The 15204-nt window shown below is 41.2% G+C and overlaps 1 protein-coding gene across 2 annotated transcripts in view; it reads right to left on the bottom strand.

The window, feature by feature from the left end:
* The window catches only part of atp6v0a1b (ATPase H+ transporting V0 subunit a1b), a 28850-nt gene extending 13781 nt beyond the window's left edge, over nt 1-15069 (bottom strand). The window contains exons 1-18 of one of the 2 annotated variants that reach the window (XM_035146560.2): nt 14970-15069; nt 12409-12565; nt 12089-12167; nt 11744-11841; nt 11480-11608; nt 11111-11193; nt 10318-10444; nt 10050-10132; nt 8596-8689; nt 7184-7396; nt 6275-6425; nt 5363-5502; nt 5087-5250; nt 4650-4740; nt 4103-4221; nt 3158-3374; nt 1621-1728; nt 572-772 (exon numbers count right to left, since the gene is read on the bottom strand). In XM_035146560.2, the coding sequence (XP_035002451.1) occupies nt 572-772; nt 1621-1728; nt 3158-3374; nt 4103-4221; nt 4650-4740; nt 5087-5250; nt 5363-5502; nt 6275-6425; nt 7184-7396; nt 8596-8689; nt 10050-10132; nt 10318-10444; nt 11111-11193; nt 11480-11608; nt 11744-11841; nt 12089-12167; nt 12409-12525 (2214 nt within the window). In that variant the 5' untranslated portion in view covers nt 12526-12565; nt 14970-15069. The remainder of the gene's footprint in view (nt 1-571; nt 773-1620; nt 1729-3157; nt 3375-4102; nt 4222-4649; nt 4741-5086; nt 5251-5362; nt 5503-6274; nt 6426-7183; nt 7397-8595; nt 8690-10049; nt 10133-10317; nt 10445-11110; nt 11194-11479; nt 11609-11743; nt 11842-12088; nt 12168-12408; nt 12566-14969) is intronic. The other variant, XM_035146561.2, reaches the window with a different exon arrangement.
* Between the last annotated feature and the right edge of the window lie 135 nt (nt 15070-15204).

The raw sequence follows: 15204 nt of genomic DNA, 5'->3' as shown, positions 1-15204 counted from the left end.
AATATGATAACCATAAAGACTCAGAGATCTATTATGCAGGTCAACTGCGAGACACCAAACCTCTGAGTCACAGAAGGAAATACTGGGAGGTGTTTTCAGAATTCAGAAATTCCACTTGTTGTTTATGTTACTGAAATGGAAAATCCATCTCTTATCAGCTCTGGTCCATACCAGCCTTGCCTTTCCCTCTTAGGCCCACATCTCTCCCCTCTCCCCTTCCTACCCAGGAAAGACTGTTCTCTCATATGAAGATACAACAGACAGCTGGTGAATGGGCGGGGACACACAATTTCAAATTGGTACATTTGTTTTTTACTTTTAAGCCTTTAACTGAGACTACAAGTTTGTTAGTTAGACCAAAAACAAGTGACTGTACTACAACAAAATATACAATTTAGGTGTGTGAAAGATATATCCACTCTTTTACTGCAACAGGAAGTCTGATATAGTAAATCCAAGTAGTAAAAGCATATAGTTTGTATAATAATCCTACAAAAATTTTTTAAATCATACATAATAAAGGCCTGGAAAAGGGTTTAAATCTAAATTTGTTGATGTTTAAAGGACTCACCTCTTCTCCCTCCTCTGAGTGCTGGGAGAGGTGGTCGTGATCCATGATGCCAGCCTCATCCTCCGTGGGCCCGTTACCCACCCGGACACCTCCGAACTTCTGTGTGCCCTGTTGGGTGAGCCCGGTGCATGATGAGGACACGCCTGTTTGCTCTAAAGACTGCTCTAGATTCTCTGCTGGGGTTTCTTCCCTCTTCTGGGACTAGATACAAAAGCCACAAGAGCTGTGTCTAGCTTAAAGCAAGCCTTAGATAGAATTTTATCATTGTAATTTGCTTACATTTTTCTAGTCAAACAGGACACCCAGTACAGTGAGTGAAGGCTTTCATTCCAAAATGAAATATATCCAACAGCTATACGATAATAGGAAAGACGTATGAATGGTTCAAGTAACTACTGTTTCATTCAAATTGACTGTTCAGTTCATAAACAGTAATATAGTTCTTCAGATGTGGATTTAGCTGCTTGATCTTGTATCATTCCAGCAAATAATGTTGACTAATGTTACAAGTTTTGGAAAAGAAAAACATTTTATGCACTAAATTGATCTACAAACTACTGCAAAAGCTCACATTTCACAGAGTAATTAATTCCATTCAACAGCGAAATGTTCCTATGGATGTGACCATAATTCCTGTGAACAGGTACTTGTCTTCCTTCTGATGGGACTGCAGCACTTTGAAGTGTTACACAACAAGGAGCAGCCCCAGGGTGCTATATTTCACATTCCATGGTTAAATTCAAGCAACAGGTTTTTGTTGGATACATAGCATTTGGACAGAAACTTGCCAAGAATAAAGACTAAAATGGCCGATCACACACTGTAAGGGTGCCTCAGTCTGTTCAGTTGCAAATTTCCTTTCGAAACATATTTTTTTTCTAAGGCAGGCTTTAAGCAGTTGTCATGGCAACACAACCAACCACATTACACGATACGATATGCATTGAAATGAATGGCAGAATAGGGAAAAAGGGTTATATCAAAGGTTATAATTGTTACTCATCAAAGGTGGCATTAAGGTCATGGGGGGGGGGGTCAGATCCACATACCAGGTGCTTTTTCCATAGGTGCTGACGCCGAAGCACCATTGTTTTCACAATCAGCATACAGGGTACACATGCAAGGGCAATCAGCACCAACAAAATCTGGATCCCCATCTACAGATTTAAACAGAGAGAGGTTAACAAGGTGTTGGTGATGTGCAGCAGTGATCAGAAGAATCCTAAACCAGGCCTGAGTCCCTCCTCCCTCTCACTGGTAGTACAGACACACCACGGAACTGTTATACTCTGCTTTCTTACAGTAAAGGTTCTTGTCACAGTTAATTGTAATGTGCTGATATGTAACACATGTAGCAGATGTCGCAGTTCCTGGCGATTTCCATCTACAACTTCATCTCACAAATGAGGAGGAAATGAATACTAGCTACAGCAGCGCCGATATATTGTTAGCAGGACTGAGCGGATGTGAACCTCTGGGATAAACCTCCCTATGGCTGACTTTCACATTCTGCTCTCCTTCCCAATGGCTTCTTCAAACAAAGAAAATAATATTCCCTTGATATTAGAGAAACCTTAAAATTACAGTACAGAAACAAGTCTCTCCATCTAACCAATCAAATCAAGAACAGGCAGCTCATTTCACAAATAGGCACAGCAGGGAGTTTGTTAATCACAAGCCTAACAGGCAGAAGTGATGAGCATATCAACGACCTAAACAGTACCTAAAAAGTATCGTTGTGGATGAAAATGGCATTCAGGAAACAGGAACCAACGGCCCTATTTAACGTCACATGGATGAGACACAGGGCTAAGTGAGATGTAGTCCTGCTTGGAGATAGGGACGTTAACCAGTTTGCATTTTTGGGGCATTTCTTTTAGTTCCCAATAAGAGCTAAGAAGACCCTTTTCTGGTAAAACCAAATTTAAAAGTGCTTGCAATAAAGCATAATTTTCAGCATTGTCTGAGTATATTTGGCTTTTACAATACATAAGGATTTAAGGATGAGTGGTTGGTTTGGAAAAAAAAAAAATATATAATGTTAGATATGAAGAGGTTAGGCTACTTGTAACCGTGTTTGAATCTACAGCATGATGAAAAAATGTATATAATTTTGCCATCACCACCCATACTGTCATCTGGTGAGCTTGATAGGTAGATTGGTAAAAACATAGCTATGCAAGTTCCTTGATAACGTTTCCCTTTGGCACTAAAGTGTTTCGAAACTTACATCCAATGTGCTGTAGTAGAGCTAAAACAATGAAAACCACACTACTGTCCCAATGTTTTGTGGCGGAACTGTAGATCTCGCTAGCAGAATAAAGGCTACTACAGTAATTTGAAAGACTGTTCTTTCACTAGCCTGAGAAAAAGCACGTGAGTGAGAATTACTTCTACAGAAAGAAGTATCGATTCACAAACTCCCTGCCAAATCAACGCTGCTGTTCTGTGATCGCGCCTTGTCTTTTTGTGGACTTGTTTCCTATGAGCTACTCTGCACCTCTCTACCAGTGTTCAACCATGTTAGTGTGAGAAGGAGAGACAGGAAGCTGGGAGAAGCAGAGGGGTGGATGAGGAAGGGAGCACCTGTCCCCTGTACAGGGGCTTGTTGGTAGGGTCATTGTAGTTAAAGAGACACATGTTGATGAAGTGGATGAGCAGGCTGGGAGCATCCTTGGAAGTAAAGGCGTCATATGCCGTCCACTTGTAGAAGACCAACAGGGCAAGGTATCCAAACAGACTGAACATGAAGACGATCTCTGGGATGAACCCCAGAAAGATGTTCAGTGGCTTCTTGAAGTACCTGTAAGAGCAGTGAAGACATTAAACACATCACACAGACAAAACACATCTGTTACACGCTCCCTTTGTGTTTTTGTCCTCCTCCTTTTCCTCTCTCGTTTTCTCCCTTTCATGCGTGTGTATGTAGATAGATAGATGTGTGGCAAAGCGCTTTGTTCAGGCACAACACAGGCTTATCTGCGTGCACCTCGCTTTTCCACATTGTTAAATTCTACGTTGTGTTGCGTTTATCTGGTTGACAGCTAAAAATACACCCTGTCACAGAGACGAGTCACAGGGGTCTCCTGCTTTTTATTTCATTTTTGCATCTGTCACATGTTAGAAGTGTCATCACCCACTCCAGAGGCTCTCACTCAGACATTTGCATTCACACATAAACGTCCACTGGAGAAAATGGGGAGAAAATCTGGAGTTCAGTTTATGTCTGAAAGCGGCTTAAGTGTCAAAGTAAGTCCAAATATAACATGACAGGAACTCTGCTTGTTGGTGATGGAGCGGTGTTGGAGAGTGTGGCCTTTACTATGGAGTTTTACTTTTCTGGTTTTCTTCTTAACCGGCAGGTCATATGCATGTGGTAGAGTTAGAGAGAACTGTCCAAGTCAGCCAGAGGAGCACACACACACACACACACACACACACACACACACACACACACACACACACACACACACACACACACACACACACACACACACACCATTCAGTGTTATCCCTGAGTGTAGCTCTTACAGGTGGTTGAAGAGACTGAGAGACACTCCAAACAGCATGTGGATGACACCCAGGACCACAGACATCTTCATTTTGAAAGAGTTGAGGAAAGTCAGCTTGTTGGTGGCAACATTCCAGATCTGCAGAGACCGAACAACAGGGTCACAACTGAGACCCAACCACGGCAATCTGTTCCGTTTTACTCCTCGTTTCTATAAGAGCGCACTAATATATCCACTGCATTATTTGTTCCTTTATGTTTTCTATTGTTGCCACTCTGGTTTGGCTCTTTACTCTTTACATTTCTTCAGTTCAGCACTCAAGAGGCCTTTTGGATGAGAGGTGAAACGTCTTCAAGAAAAACTAGCAAGTCCAGTTGCCTTTGAACAAATCCTACAGATACCATGACCTCTGACTAAGAATCTTCACAGATAAGTTCACAATAAGAAAAATACTGAATATTTCTAGCCTTATCCTTTAAGCTTACAAACCAGTGGATCAGTTTGCGCGAGTGAAAATAACAGCCAGCTATTCATTTTGGTTGTTTTAGTGAGTGTGCAGGTTTTACCGGGTCGATTCCAAGCGGATACGGCCCGTTGAACACACCAGGAACAGCAGGGTCTAACTGGAGAACAGAATTTCCATCCAGGGTCTCAAATCTAGGACAGATCAGGAGGCCGTGCATTATTCTCATGATATGCGTTTTAGAAAACAGAACATTTTAGTACCTGAAACATCTACATACAATCATATGATTGTCAGACACATGTTGTGCTGTATGATGACAGAACATGACGATACCTGAATTATATTTGTATTTTAGTATATACTGAATAGCTAGGTAGTATCTATAATGGTTTCAAACAATTTACATATTTCCAAGTAAGTTAAGATACCAAAATGTCAAAGAAACCGTTAATATATCACTAAATTAACTTGAGGTTTGTAATCAGGAATAAAGAACTTCTCAGACAGTATCAGTCCAAGCAGAGTTGGTTGACTTACGTCCAGTTTGCTCCTTTGGGGCCAAACATGGGCCTGACGCTCCAACCAGAGCCAAACATATTCAGTGACTTGGAGAAGCAGTCGTTGTAAATGATGCCGGTGTAGATGGAGAAGAGCCCCATCAGGAGGATGATGTAGCGACCAGCAAACACCATGTTGAAAATCTACAGAGACACACAGCAACTTCACATGTTTAATGTTTCTAATATGTGCACTGTGAGATTGAACTGTGAATCTTTTGTATCATTGGATTGATTGTTAACATCTTTACTGCACCTCATTGTCACACTTCTGGGCGACGAGGCGACTCTCTCGGATGACCAGGTAGAGGGCAGCGCAGGTCATCAGCGCGCCGTGACCCATGTCACCAAACATCACCGCAAACAGGAAAGGGAAGGTAATGATGGTGTAGGGAGCTGTAACAGGCAACACACAGGATGAAGCCATTAGACAAACAGATCACTGATGAATGCTGAAGTTGACAAGCTGCTGGGAACTTAAGTGTTTGTCAGTTAAGGTCAAGCCTGTTCATGTGCAGATTTTTGGGGAATACAACTGACCGGCATTTTACAGCCAAGGTAGTAAAGACACATGTATACAACTTGTATAACTCAATAATATATAATCACAATATTTGGAAAATGATATAATAGATGATGTACTAATAGAAAATGATTGAAATCACATTTGTCGAAAACATTGGAACTGCAATATACATGAGGATGTGAGGAAGGTGAGAGAAAAAATATTGTGTTTAAAAGTATAAAAATATTTTTCTTCGGATAACAATTTAAATTGAAGACCACAAATTCTACAGATCAACCAAATATAGCCACACGGCCATATTTGATCATTTTGGTCAAATGGTAAATTTAGCTATTGTACTATTTATAATGTATATTATCACAACACCATCGCCAATACAACAACAGAGTCATGTTATGTTCACCATTCTGCTGCTCTCGCACAAATGTATTTTTGATGCACTGATTATTTCTTGTCAGTTCTAGTTTGGTGCTTTTTAATCACAGTGAAGCTCTGGTTTCATATAGATAGAGGGTTTTTGTACTTTGAGTTTCTTAAAGGCTTTTTAACAGTTGACCAGTTGACGGGGACAGGGGGAATTCAAATATGCACTAATGTGATGACTAATGAATTCAAACACAGACAAAGAAACTCCTGTTTGACCTGGATTGATCTCCCGGTAGTTCCCGATGCCATAGGCATCAACGATGTTCTGGAAGCCTGATGTGAACTTGTTGGTCTTGTTGAATGTAGGTGGAGTCTGCTTGGTCTGCATCCGGTTGAGGATGGATGGCACTGTGGAGCCACTCCTCTCCTGCCAAAAGAAGCCTCACACATCAATCACGTATTCAATTCCAGACCTGAACAATTCCAGAGAAACCCAACAATTCACACAATGAAGAAGCATTGTGGCGACTGTGGAGAGAAAACATTCCCTCATTAACTGGAAGAAGGCAATCTTGAACATCTTGTCTCAAGTTATAAAAAAATAAAAGCTAGGGAGACGTCTATACATTTAGTTATCACCCAAAGAGAGAAGCTGGCTCATGCAATTTAGGTAGTGTAACCATGTAATAGTAGCATTGTGGGCAAATGTGCTTTAGCTAAAATAAAAATGTAAGAAACCATATTAGCATATAATTCGGGTTAGAATATAATGGAGGCTTCTGAGACGGTTTTCAAGGGGTCAATTAGGGGATATTAACTCGAGTACATTCAAAATAATCCTGTGGGAAACAAGTTCCGAGCCTTTGTATGAGATCCCATCTGCCTTGACTGCTTGGTACTGTCCATGTTGTAGGTGTATGAATTTGACAAAAAAAACATTACCCAGTCACTCGACTCAATCTGTGACCTCTGTTACCATTTGTGATGGGATCTTACTTACCTCCTCTATATGCAAATAACAGACATAATGTCTGTTTGCAAAGACCAATTATGGTTTTGTTTTTTTGTTTTTTTAAACAGATTAAATTTAGAGCCACGGAGAGATGCTGGGATAAAGTTCCACCAAAATAAATGTACAAGATATAAGGGACGCACACAAACAAATACTCAACCAAAATAACTCACCGTCCCTCTGCGCAGAGCAAACTGGATGGAGTCCAGGTCTGAGACGGGACACCACACCTCAGCGATCAGACACTTCTGGGTGACGTCGATGTTACAGAGGTTGAGCGTGTGGTAGATGGCCTTCATCTTCCTCACCTTGATGAACCACACCCGCATGGTCTTGGAGGCGGCCTGCAGCACTCGCTGACGGTGGTCCTCTGTTTGGTTCAGCACCTACAGGAGCAGACTTGTTTCGTTACATTTCATTACATATCATTTATCTGACGCTTTTATCCAAACCGACTTACAATGACTGCACTAACCGTGAGGGTATAAACCCAGAACAGCAAGAATCATGTATTTCAGACTGTAGATCCTGTTCAGTCAACACTGGATGTTTGGATGGTGTTAGGCCTGACAGTTCTAACAGCTGACCTGAGGTAAGGTGCAATGATGGCTATTTGATTTTTTCATATCAAGAGAAAATGTTGATTCACAATGAGACAAAAGTCTATGACTATGACTATGCGCTGATATGTCATTTCAATTTTATTTGTATAGCGTCAAATCATAACATACATTATCTCAAGGCACTTTACATAGAAGGTCAAGACCTTAAAAGTGTTTTTATAGAGAAACCCAACAGTTCCCACAATGAGCAGCACTTCGGCAACTGTGGACAGAAAAAACTCCCTCGTTAACTGGAAGGAACCTCTAGAACCAGACTCAGTGTGGGCGGCCATCTGCCTCGACCGGTTGGGGTGAGCAGAGAAAAATGGGGGGGGGAGGAGAGATGGGTGGCACTGATCTTTGACCTCTTTACTATTGATCGCATGCGGCTTCACCATTGGGATCTCCTCTCTGGATCAGTGTGTGAGCTGTATTGAATTTGAAATGTCAACTGTCCTTAGACTCAGGTCATGTTTGTACACATAACTCAATTTGAAATGTCAACCTGAGTAAGATGCTCTATTGTGGTCTCTCTCAGGCCGGAGAAAGAGCTGTCAAGCAGAACCAAGGATTTTTTTCCAGGCTTAATAAGGAAAAAACTTAAGGAACCACTTTGAGACAGGACAAAGGTTTTTCACAGATAAACAGCTAAACTGAGCAGGCGCCTGAACACAGACATCCTGCTGTGCAGAGTTAAATTAATGTATTTTGATTCGGTGGACAGCAGCGTTACAAAGACTACAAAGGCGCTTTGAAAGAAATATTAAATTAATAAAGTGAACTGCCCTGCTGATGGTAATGTGACTCAAACAATAACCAGGCTTTACTCCAAGGTTAACTACCCTCACCCGACTTTGTTTTCATTTTTTCACTTTTTAATCTATGTATGTGATTCCCGCCCCTCTTCTGATGTCACACTCGGCCTCACTTTGATACAGTAATGCTGATGCGGAGGTAAAGCTCCATTGCAGTGACAAACATACCATCTGGAGGTCGTCAATTCGGCTATTGACTCCAGCCAGCATCTCCTTCCTCTCCTGTGGGGTCTCTGGACATGGGTAGAGAGAGGCACGGAACCTGGAAATATAATGCCAGCCAACAGAGTCAAGCATGTGTCAACTACATTCTCCCCACACAGGCTTTCTGTTAGAAATGTGTCGTGTCTACTCCTGCACTGTGATACGACAGTCCAGCAAGCACACCCAGACAGTGCTGAATGTCGCTCTTTCCACCAAAGTGAACAGAGTGCTTGTGCTGGTTTGGACGAAACTTTAAGAACCAGTTTGCTTTTCCATGGGCTAGAGCCGCCTTATAGAGCCACTTCATTATGTCACCATCACTGTCTACGTCTAGGATTTCGCAACACTTGTACTTGTACTGTGCAAGCCAGGGTTGGGCAATTGGACGATTATATCATCTATCAGTGATTGGCTGAGTCCATCGCTGTTTTTTTTGCCGATTATATTGAATTACATATTTATATGGTAGTTTTTCCTTACTCTTGTTGAGGGTTAAGGGCAGAGGATGTCACACCTTGTTAAGTCCTATGACACAAACTGTGATTTGTGAATATGGTCTATAAAAATTAAATTTGATTGATTATTTGATTGATATTCATTCATTCATTCAGTCCATCCTGACTCTACTCGCTCTCTTCTCTTTCTCTCTCTCTCTCTTGCGCTGACAGTTCATCAATTTAAACAGTTCTTACTTCTAGGCCAAAGAGTTGGTTAAACCCTGAAACCAATTTTTCTGTCCGAGAGCCAGTTGTTTGGCAGTCGAAATACAAAGAACTTTTTTTTCGAGTTTAGGCACCGGCCTTGGGACTGCCTTGGTGGAAAAGGAGTAACTATATAATTTTCAGACCACAATTTCATTTCACATGCTAACTTTTAATGTAGGCACTGAATATACCATCAACAACATCATAACATCAAGCAGCTCTCTTGCTTTTTGCCAACACACACTATGAGGCTGTCATAAACACTGCTGTGTCTAACTGCTGCAAATACAGCAACAAAAAGTGTAGCTCACACACAACACACTGTGCATCACATAAACTGGCGAAAGGATTCAGGGCATAAAAAGTAAAGAAAATTACATATTTATTAAGCTGTAAATGTGGAACCAGCTGATGTGCCTAGACAACTTACGACATTAAATTAACTTCTACAAACACTAGATGCCGGTATCATCATCATTACCATCTGACACCAGAGGGAAGCAGTTCCAGCCACCCCATCAGAGAGGTTAGTGCAATATATGTGTTCAATAATTCAGTATGGCCCTCGGATGTTATAACAATTGATCTTATAGTAGACCTCTGTCTGTTGACCTCTGCTCCTCCTGTGGCAGAATCTAGGAGGTGACTCAAGGGCTTTACTTTAATCCTAAAATAGTGTGAAGTAAAGGCAGGAAGACAGAATGTGACACCCACCCCTCACAGATCTTCTTCACCCTGTTCTTCAGCTGGTCACCTTGGAAAAAGATGATGAACACCGATTTGTGGACTTGGTCTCCCTGTTGGAAAGAAAATGTCTTAGAAAATGTTGTGGTACAGTATGTGTTTGATTTCAATATGCAAGTATTCAAGGTAGACAATTTCCTACATTAGTGTTTGCTACCTTGTACTTTTGTACAAGGACCATGGTGCAATATTTCTACTCTCTTTACTCCTCTATGTTTTTTTTGTTTTGTATGCTGACCGTGGCTGGGTCCTCCAGGGGGTCCTCAATCTCTGCCTTCCTTAAGAAGACATTACCACGACACACCCTCCACAGCATCCTCTCAAAGGTGGGAATCCTCTCTCTGCTGATCACTCCAGCCACAAACCTGTACAAAGTACATGCAAAAGTGAGTACACTACTTATATTATATTTATAATTACATTTTAATTTTTTTATTATTTAGTCCTTGCTAGCTAAATGGCCTAAATGGATACTTGATGATACTTGACAGCCAGATTATAACCCCAAACTCAGCCACGGCTCACTTACAGAGCCCAGAGGTCTGGAATTACATTTATATCATGTGTGCAAAAGATTTCTATTAAATTTCATTTGTCACTTAGCCTCCAGGGCTGTCCCCATAAATCAGCTGAATACCTGATTGACAGGTTTTGTTCCACAAAAAATATCTGAGATGATAAGTCACTGTAATTGTGTTAAGAACAAGCTACTTGACATTACAGAAAAACAACTGCATTTCTGACAAAGTATTCAAATACTTTGGATGTGTAGAGTTTGATGTGATTATTTGGTTGCTCTAATCATTGTAATCTGATAGTCTGCTGAGGGACAATAATTCAATTAAGTAAACTGGACAAATCTTTCATCCAATCAACAAAAACCATCACGTGATTTAAGTCAAGGACATGTTTACTGATGACTTCAGTCAAAATACAGTTAACTTGTATGTGTTGCCATTCATGTGAGTTAATATTTGCCAAAACAATAAATTGTGTTTGTTAAAGAATACGATGCAGCCCTCATGCTTTACCCCAGTCTGAGCGGGGCCCCGCGACCCCCCTCACTGCCCTCCATCAGAGATGAGGACTCCTCCAGCAGGTTGGGATCCTCCATCTGTCAAAGACAGATCAGAAAGGCCTCATTTACTAAAGCATATACTGTATATTTATATAGTGTATCCTGACTAAATGCTTGTGGTACTGTTCTGTAATATTAAACTAATAATAAAACTGAATACAACTTTCAATTAACCAGGCTCACTGATGGTGGGGACATATAAATGCATATAAAAGAACATCAACTGCATCATTTTATGAACTTCTGGTCATATGGTGCAGTGTGTGTGTGTGTGTGTGTGTGTGTGTGTGTGTGTGTGTGTGTGAGAGAGAGAGAGGCAAACCTCATCAAAGAACTGCTGTGTTCGACGAAGGATGTGTTTGAGCTCCGTCAGCTCCAGGAAGTTCTTCTTCAGGGCTTCCTGGTTGGTGTTGATCTCCTTCAGTTCATTCTCCAGCTTCTCGAAGGTGGCCTGCCAATAACAAACAACAGACACTCACTGTTAGAGATTCACAATGAGCATTATGATACATTTTGTATGGATGTGCTTTAGGCTTCTAAATTTGTGGAACAACTAAGGCCTGGACTGAACATGGTGATTGTTTACCTCAAGATCGATCATGTCCCTGGGAAAAGGAACCTCTGGATTTTCTCCAGTGTCCACAGTCGGGATGAGGGCCTTCTTGATCTCCTTCTCCACAAACCCTGTTCACCAGAAACAATTCATGTTTCAGCAAAATAACACATTTTCCCAGAGAGGCTGATGAAAAAATAAATAAGAGTAACTGACTCGATTGTAAACACTCACTTGAGACAAACATAAACAAAATATCTGAACCAAATTTATGTGGTTTTCATCTGACAGGAGGAGGAAGAGGGGATCATACAGTTGAACATGGAGCTGCACTGTGTCTATGCTTGGGCCTGATGGTTCATATGTCTCATTACTTACTCAGTTTCCTGTCCATCTCCTCACACCTCCTCACTTCATTCACAAACTTGCGCTGGAACACGTTTACATCTGGGTTCAGCTGCCGGTGGAAAGAGACAAGAAAAAAATAGTTTGGCACAATAACTGTCAAGATATTTGGTTAAACCACATAAGTGACCCAGGAAATGAACTCTAAACTAGTTTAAATACATGAATTATCACATGTGTGATGTCAAATGTCAGCCACATGTCCTGTCTGACCTCTCACTTCATTCACCGGCTTCGATGTAGATTATTTCTTCCTTCAGACAAGATCATAACTTGAGAACATTTGTACTTACATCTCTAAACTGGACCATGCCCAGTTCTCCCAGCTCACTGACACAGCAGTAGGCGGCCTCTGACTGGAGAAAGAGCTGGGCCAGGGTCATCTCCTCGCTCCTGAACAGTTCCCCCATGATGACCACAACACTCCACCTCAGCTAGAATGAACAAATGCTGCACACAGGGCGGGGACATACATAAACAGGAACTATTAGAAGTCTTTAATATCAATTAGAGATGTACTGTGATGTTCTGTACCTTACTGTTGATTGCAGAACTGTACAACACAATATACTTTACTGTATAAAAATTGCTATGCTATACTATACTCTTCTGAACTATACTACACTATGAAATTCTTCTATAATACACCACTATATTACACCTTACTATACTCCACGGTACTACTATGCTTATTTTCTCTACTCCTCTATACTATACTATAATAATATAAGCTTTTATACTACACTGATACACTATATTATGTTGTAATATTCTATATGATGCTTTCAATAATATAGTTAGCTATACTATTTCATATACAATATTACTACTACTCTATAACTTAACTACTATACTTTACTATTCAATACTGTAATCTACTACACAATACGATATTACTATTCTATTCTATTATACCATATCATAATGTACTCAACTATTGTACTATACTATAGTATTCTACACTATATTGTTTAGGTCAGTGCAACACAACAAAGGAGAAGTATCATAATTGCATTCCACACTATTATGTTCCACTACACTGTACGATATAGTGTTGACTTTAGTCGATGGTGAATTATCAATCTACCAATTATTTTCTTAACTCACAGATGAATATTTTGTGCATAACATGTCAGTGTCTAAGACCCACACAGGCCTCAAACCCCCTTGTTTACTCTTTTTGTTTTTCACCCAGTGTGCTTGAAACTCAATTATTGCAAATTGTCTGAAAAGTATTGATTAAATCCAGGATATGGATTTTCCTTAGCATATAAATTCCTGACATAAAATGTTCTCTTTTATCAGATGTCTACTCAAATGTCTACTTGAGAAAAACTGACTGGCTACAAAGGAATGTGGTTTATCCATTGTGTTAAGCTTTGTTGCAAGGGGGCCAAATAATAACAATATTTTAAAGTGATCAAATGACCTTTGAAAAATCATTTAAATCAAATCATCTCTAATAAACTTGATGACCCTACCAACAAGTTAATACAGCCTTGATTGTTCTATCCCTGTACAACAGGGATAGCACCCCCTAACCCTAACCCTAACCCTGTTCTAACCCTAACCCACTGTACAGTACAGTTACATGGTAACAAAGGTTGATGTAAGGTTAATATCCATTCACTGCTCATGATGATTGCTGTGTGATGAAATTGTAAATGGACTGTAGCGCCTTTCTAGACTTAACGACAACTCAAAGCGCTTTACACTGCAAGTCATTCACCCAGTCACAAACATTCAAACAGCATTACTTCCTGCAGCGCTTTTTCTGTCACACACCACACACTGCCAGCAGAGCCATCAGTGGAACTTTGGCGATTCGGTGTCTTGCCCAAGGGATGCAGACGACTTAGAGGGATCAAACCACCGACCTTCTGGTCAACTCACTCTTCCTCCTTAACCATGATTATGACTATGATTATTATGTTTACTTATGACAAAAATACACTCATCGATGTCAAAAATATAAAAACAACGTATTCAAAGCCCCAGATCAGCACAGGCCTGAAGAGCAGATAATTCCTGGTGTGGCAGCATCCCTCCTCATCATCCTCCTCTTCTCCCTTTCCCCCCTCCTCCTCCTCCTCCTCCTCCTCTTCTCCCTTTCCCCTCCCTGCCCCTTTTCCTCCTGCTCTTCCTCCTCTTCTTCCCCTGCTTTTCCTTCTTCCCTTCCTCCGTCTCTTCCTCCTGCTCTTCCTCCTCTTCTTCCCCCTCTTCCCGCTGCTCTTCCTCCTTCTCTTCCTCCTGCTCGTCCTCCTCCCCTCCCCCCTCCTCCCCCTCCTCCTCCTGCTGATGCTGCATCTCTGCCCTTCACGGCTCAAGGACGCCATGATGCTGCTCGGCCTGCAGCTCTGTCAGCATCGCTCGCCTCCTCTCACGCACTCCAGCTTCATGAAGGACCCACCACCATATACGATACATATTATATTATGATCAAATCATTATATTGTATTACTATACTCACAGCAATAAATCTAATGTCCGGATGTTTTCTCCGCTATACACCAACACCGAGCCGCTGATCCGGTGATGGTGCGAACAGGCTGTCACGATCTGAGCGATATATCTGAACGGAATCGACCCGGTTCATTCGAATAACACATATGTCATTATTGTCATTTGCGAATTGTCAGATTATCATCATCTTCATCATCATCATCATCATCATCCTCATCATCATCATCGCCGTCGTACTCGCAGCAAACACGTTAGGATATCATGGTTCATTCATTCATTCCCTCACACACACACACACACACACTAACAGCACATGTGAGTCTCCACATGAAGTCAGACGTCGGTTCAATATGAAAACATGTGTTTAATAGTAAAACGTGTGTTGACTCACCTGTGCTGTGTGCGGCCTTTGGATGCTGTGGTCCTCACTGCGTCAAGCTGCACACAGTCAGCTGGCAACGTAACGGAAATCAAATCCTTTCAAAATAAAAGCACTTCACTCCACGGACGTCTTGTACGAAAGCGGTTTCCGAAATGATAATGATACCAATATGTTTCAGATATTTTGCATTGTTATTATCTCACAGCGGGGTTCTCCGGGTTACATGGTAATGCTGATAAACTTG

This window comes from Hippoglossus stenolepis, chromosome 21, assembly GCF_022539355.2.
Source record: "Hippoglossus stenolepis isolate QCI-W04-F060 chromosome 21, HSTE1.2, whole genome shotgun sequence".
NCBI lineage: Eukaryota > Metazoa > Chordata > Actinopteri > Pleuronectiformes > Pleuronectidae > Hippoglossus > Hippoglossus stenolepis.
This window is presented reverse-complemented; position numbering and strand designations above follow the sequence as displayed.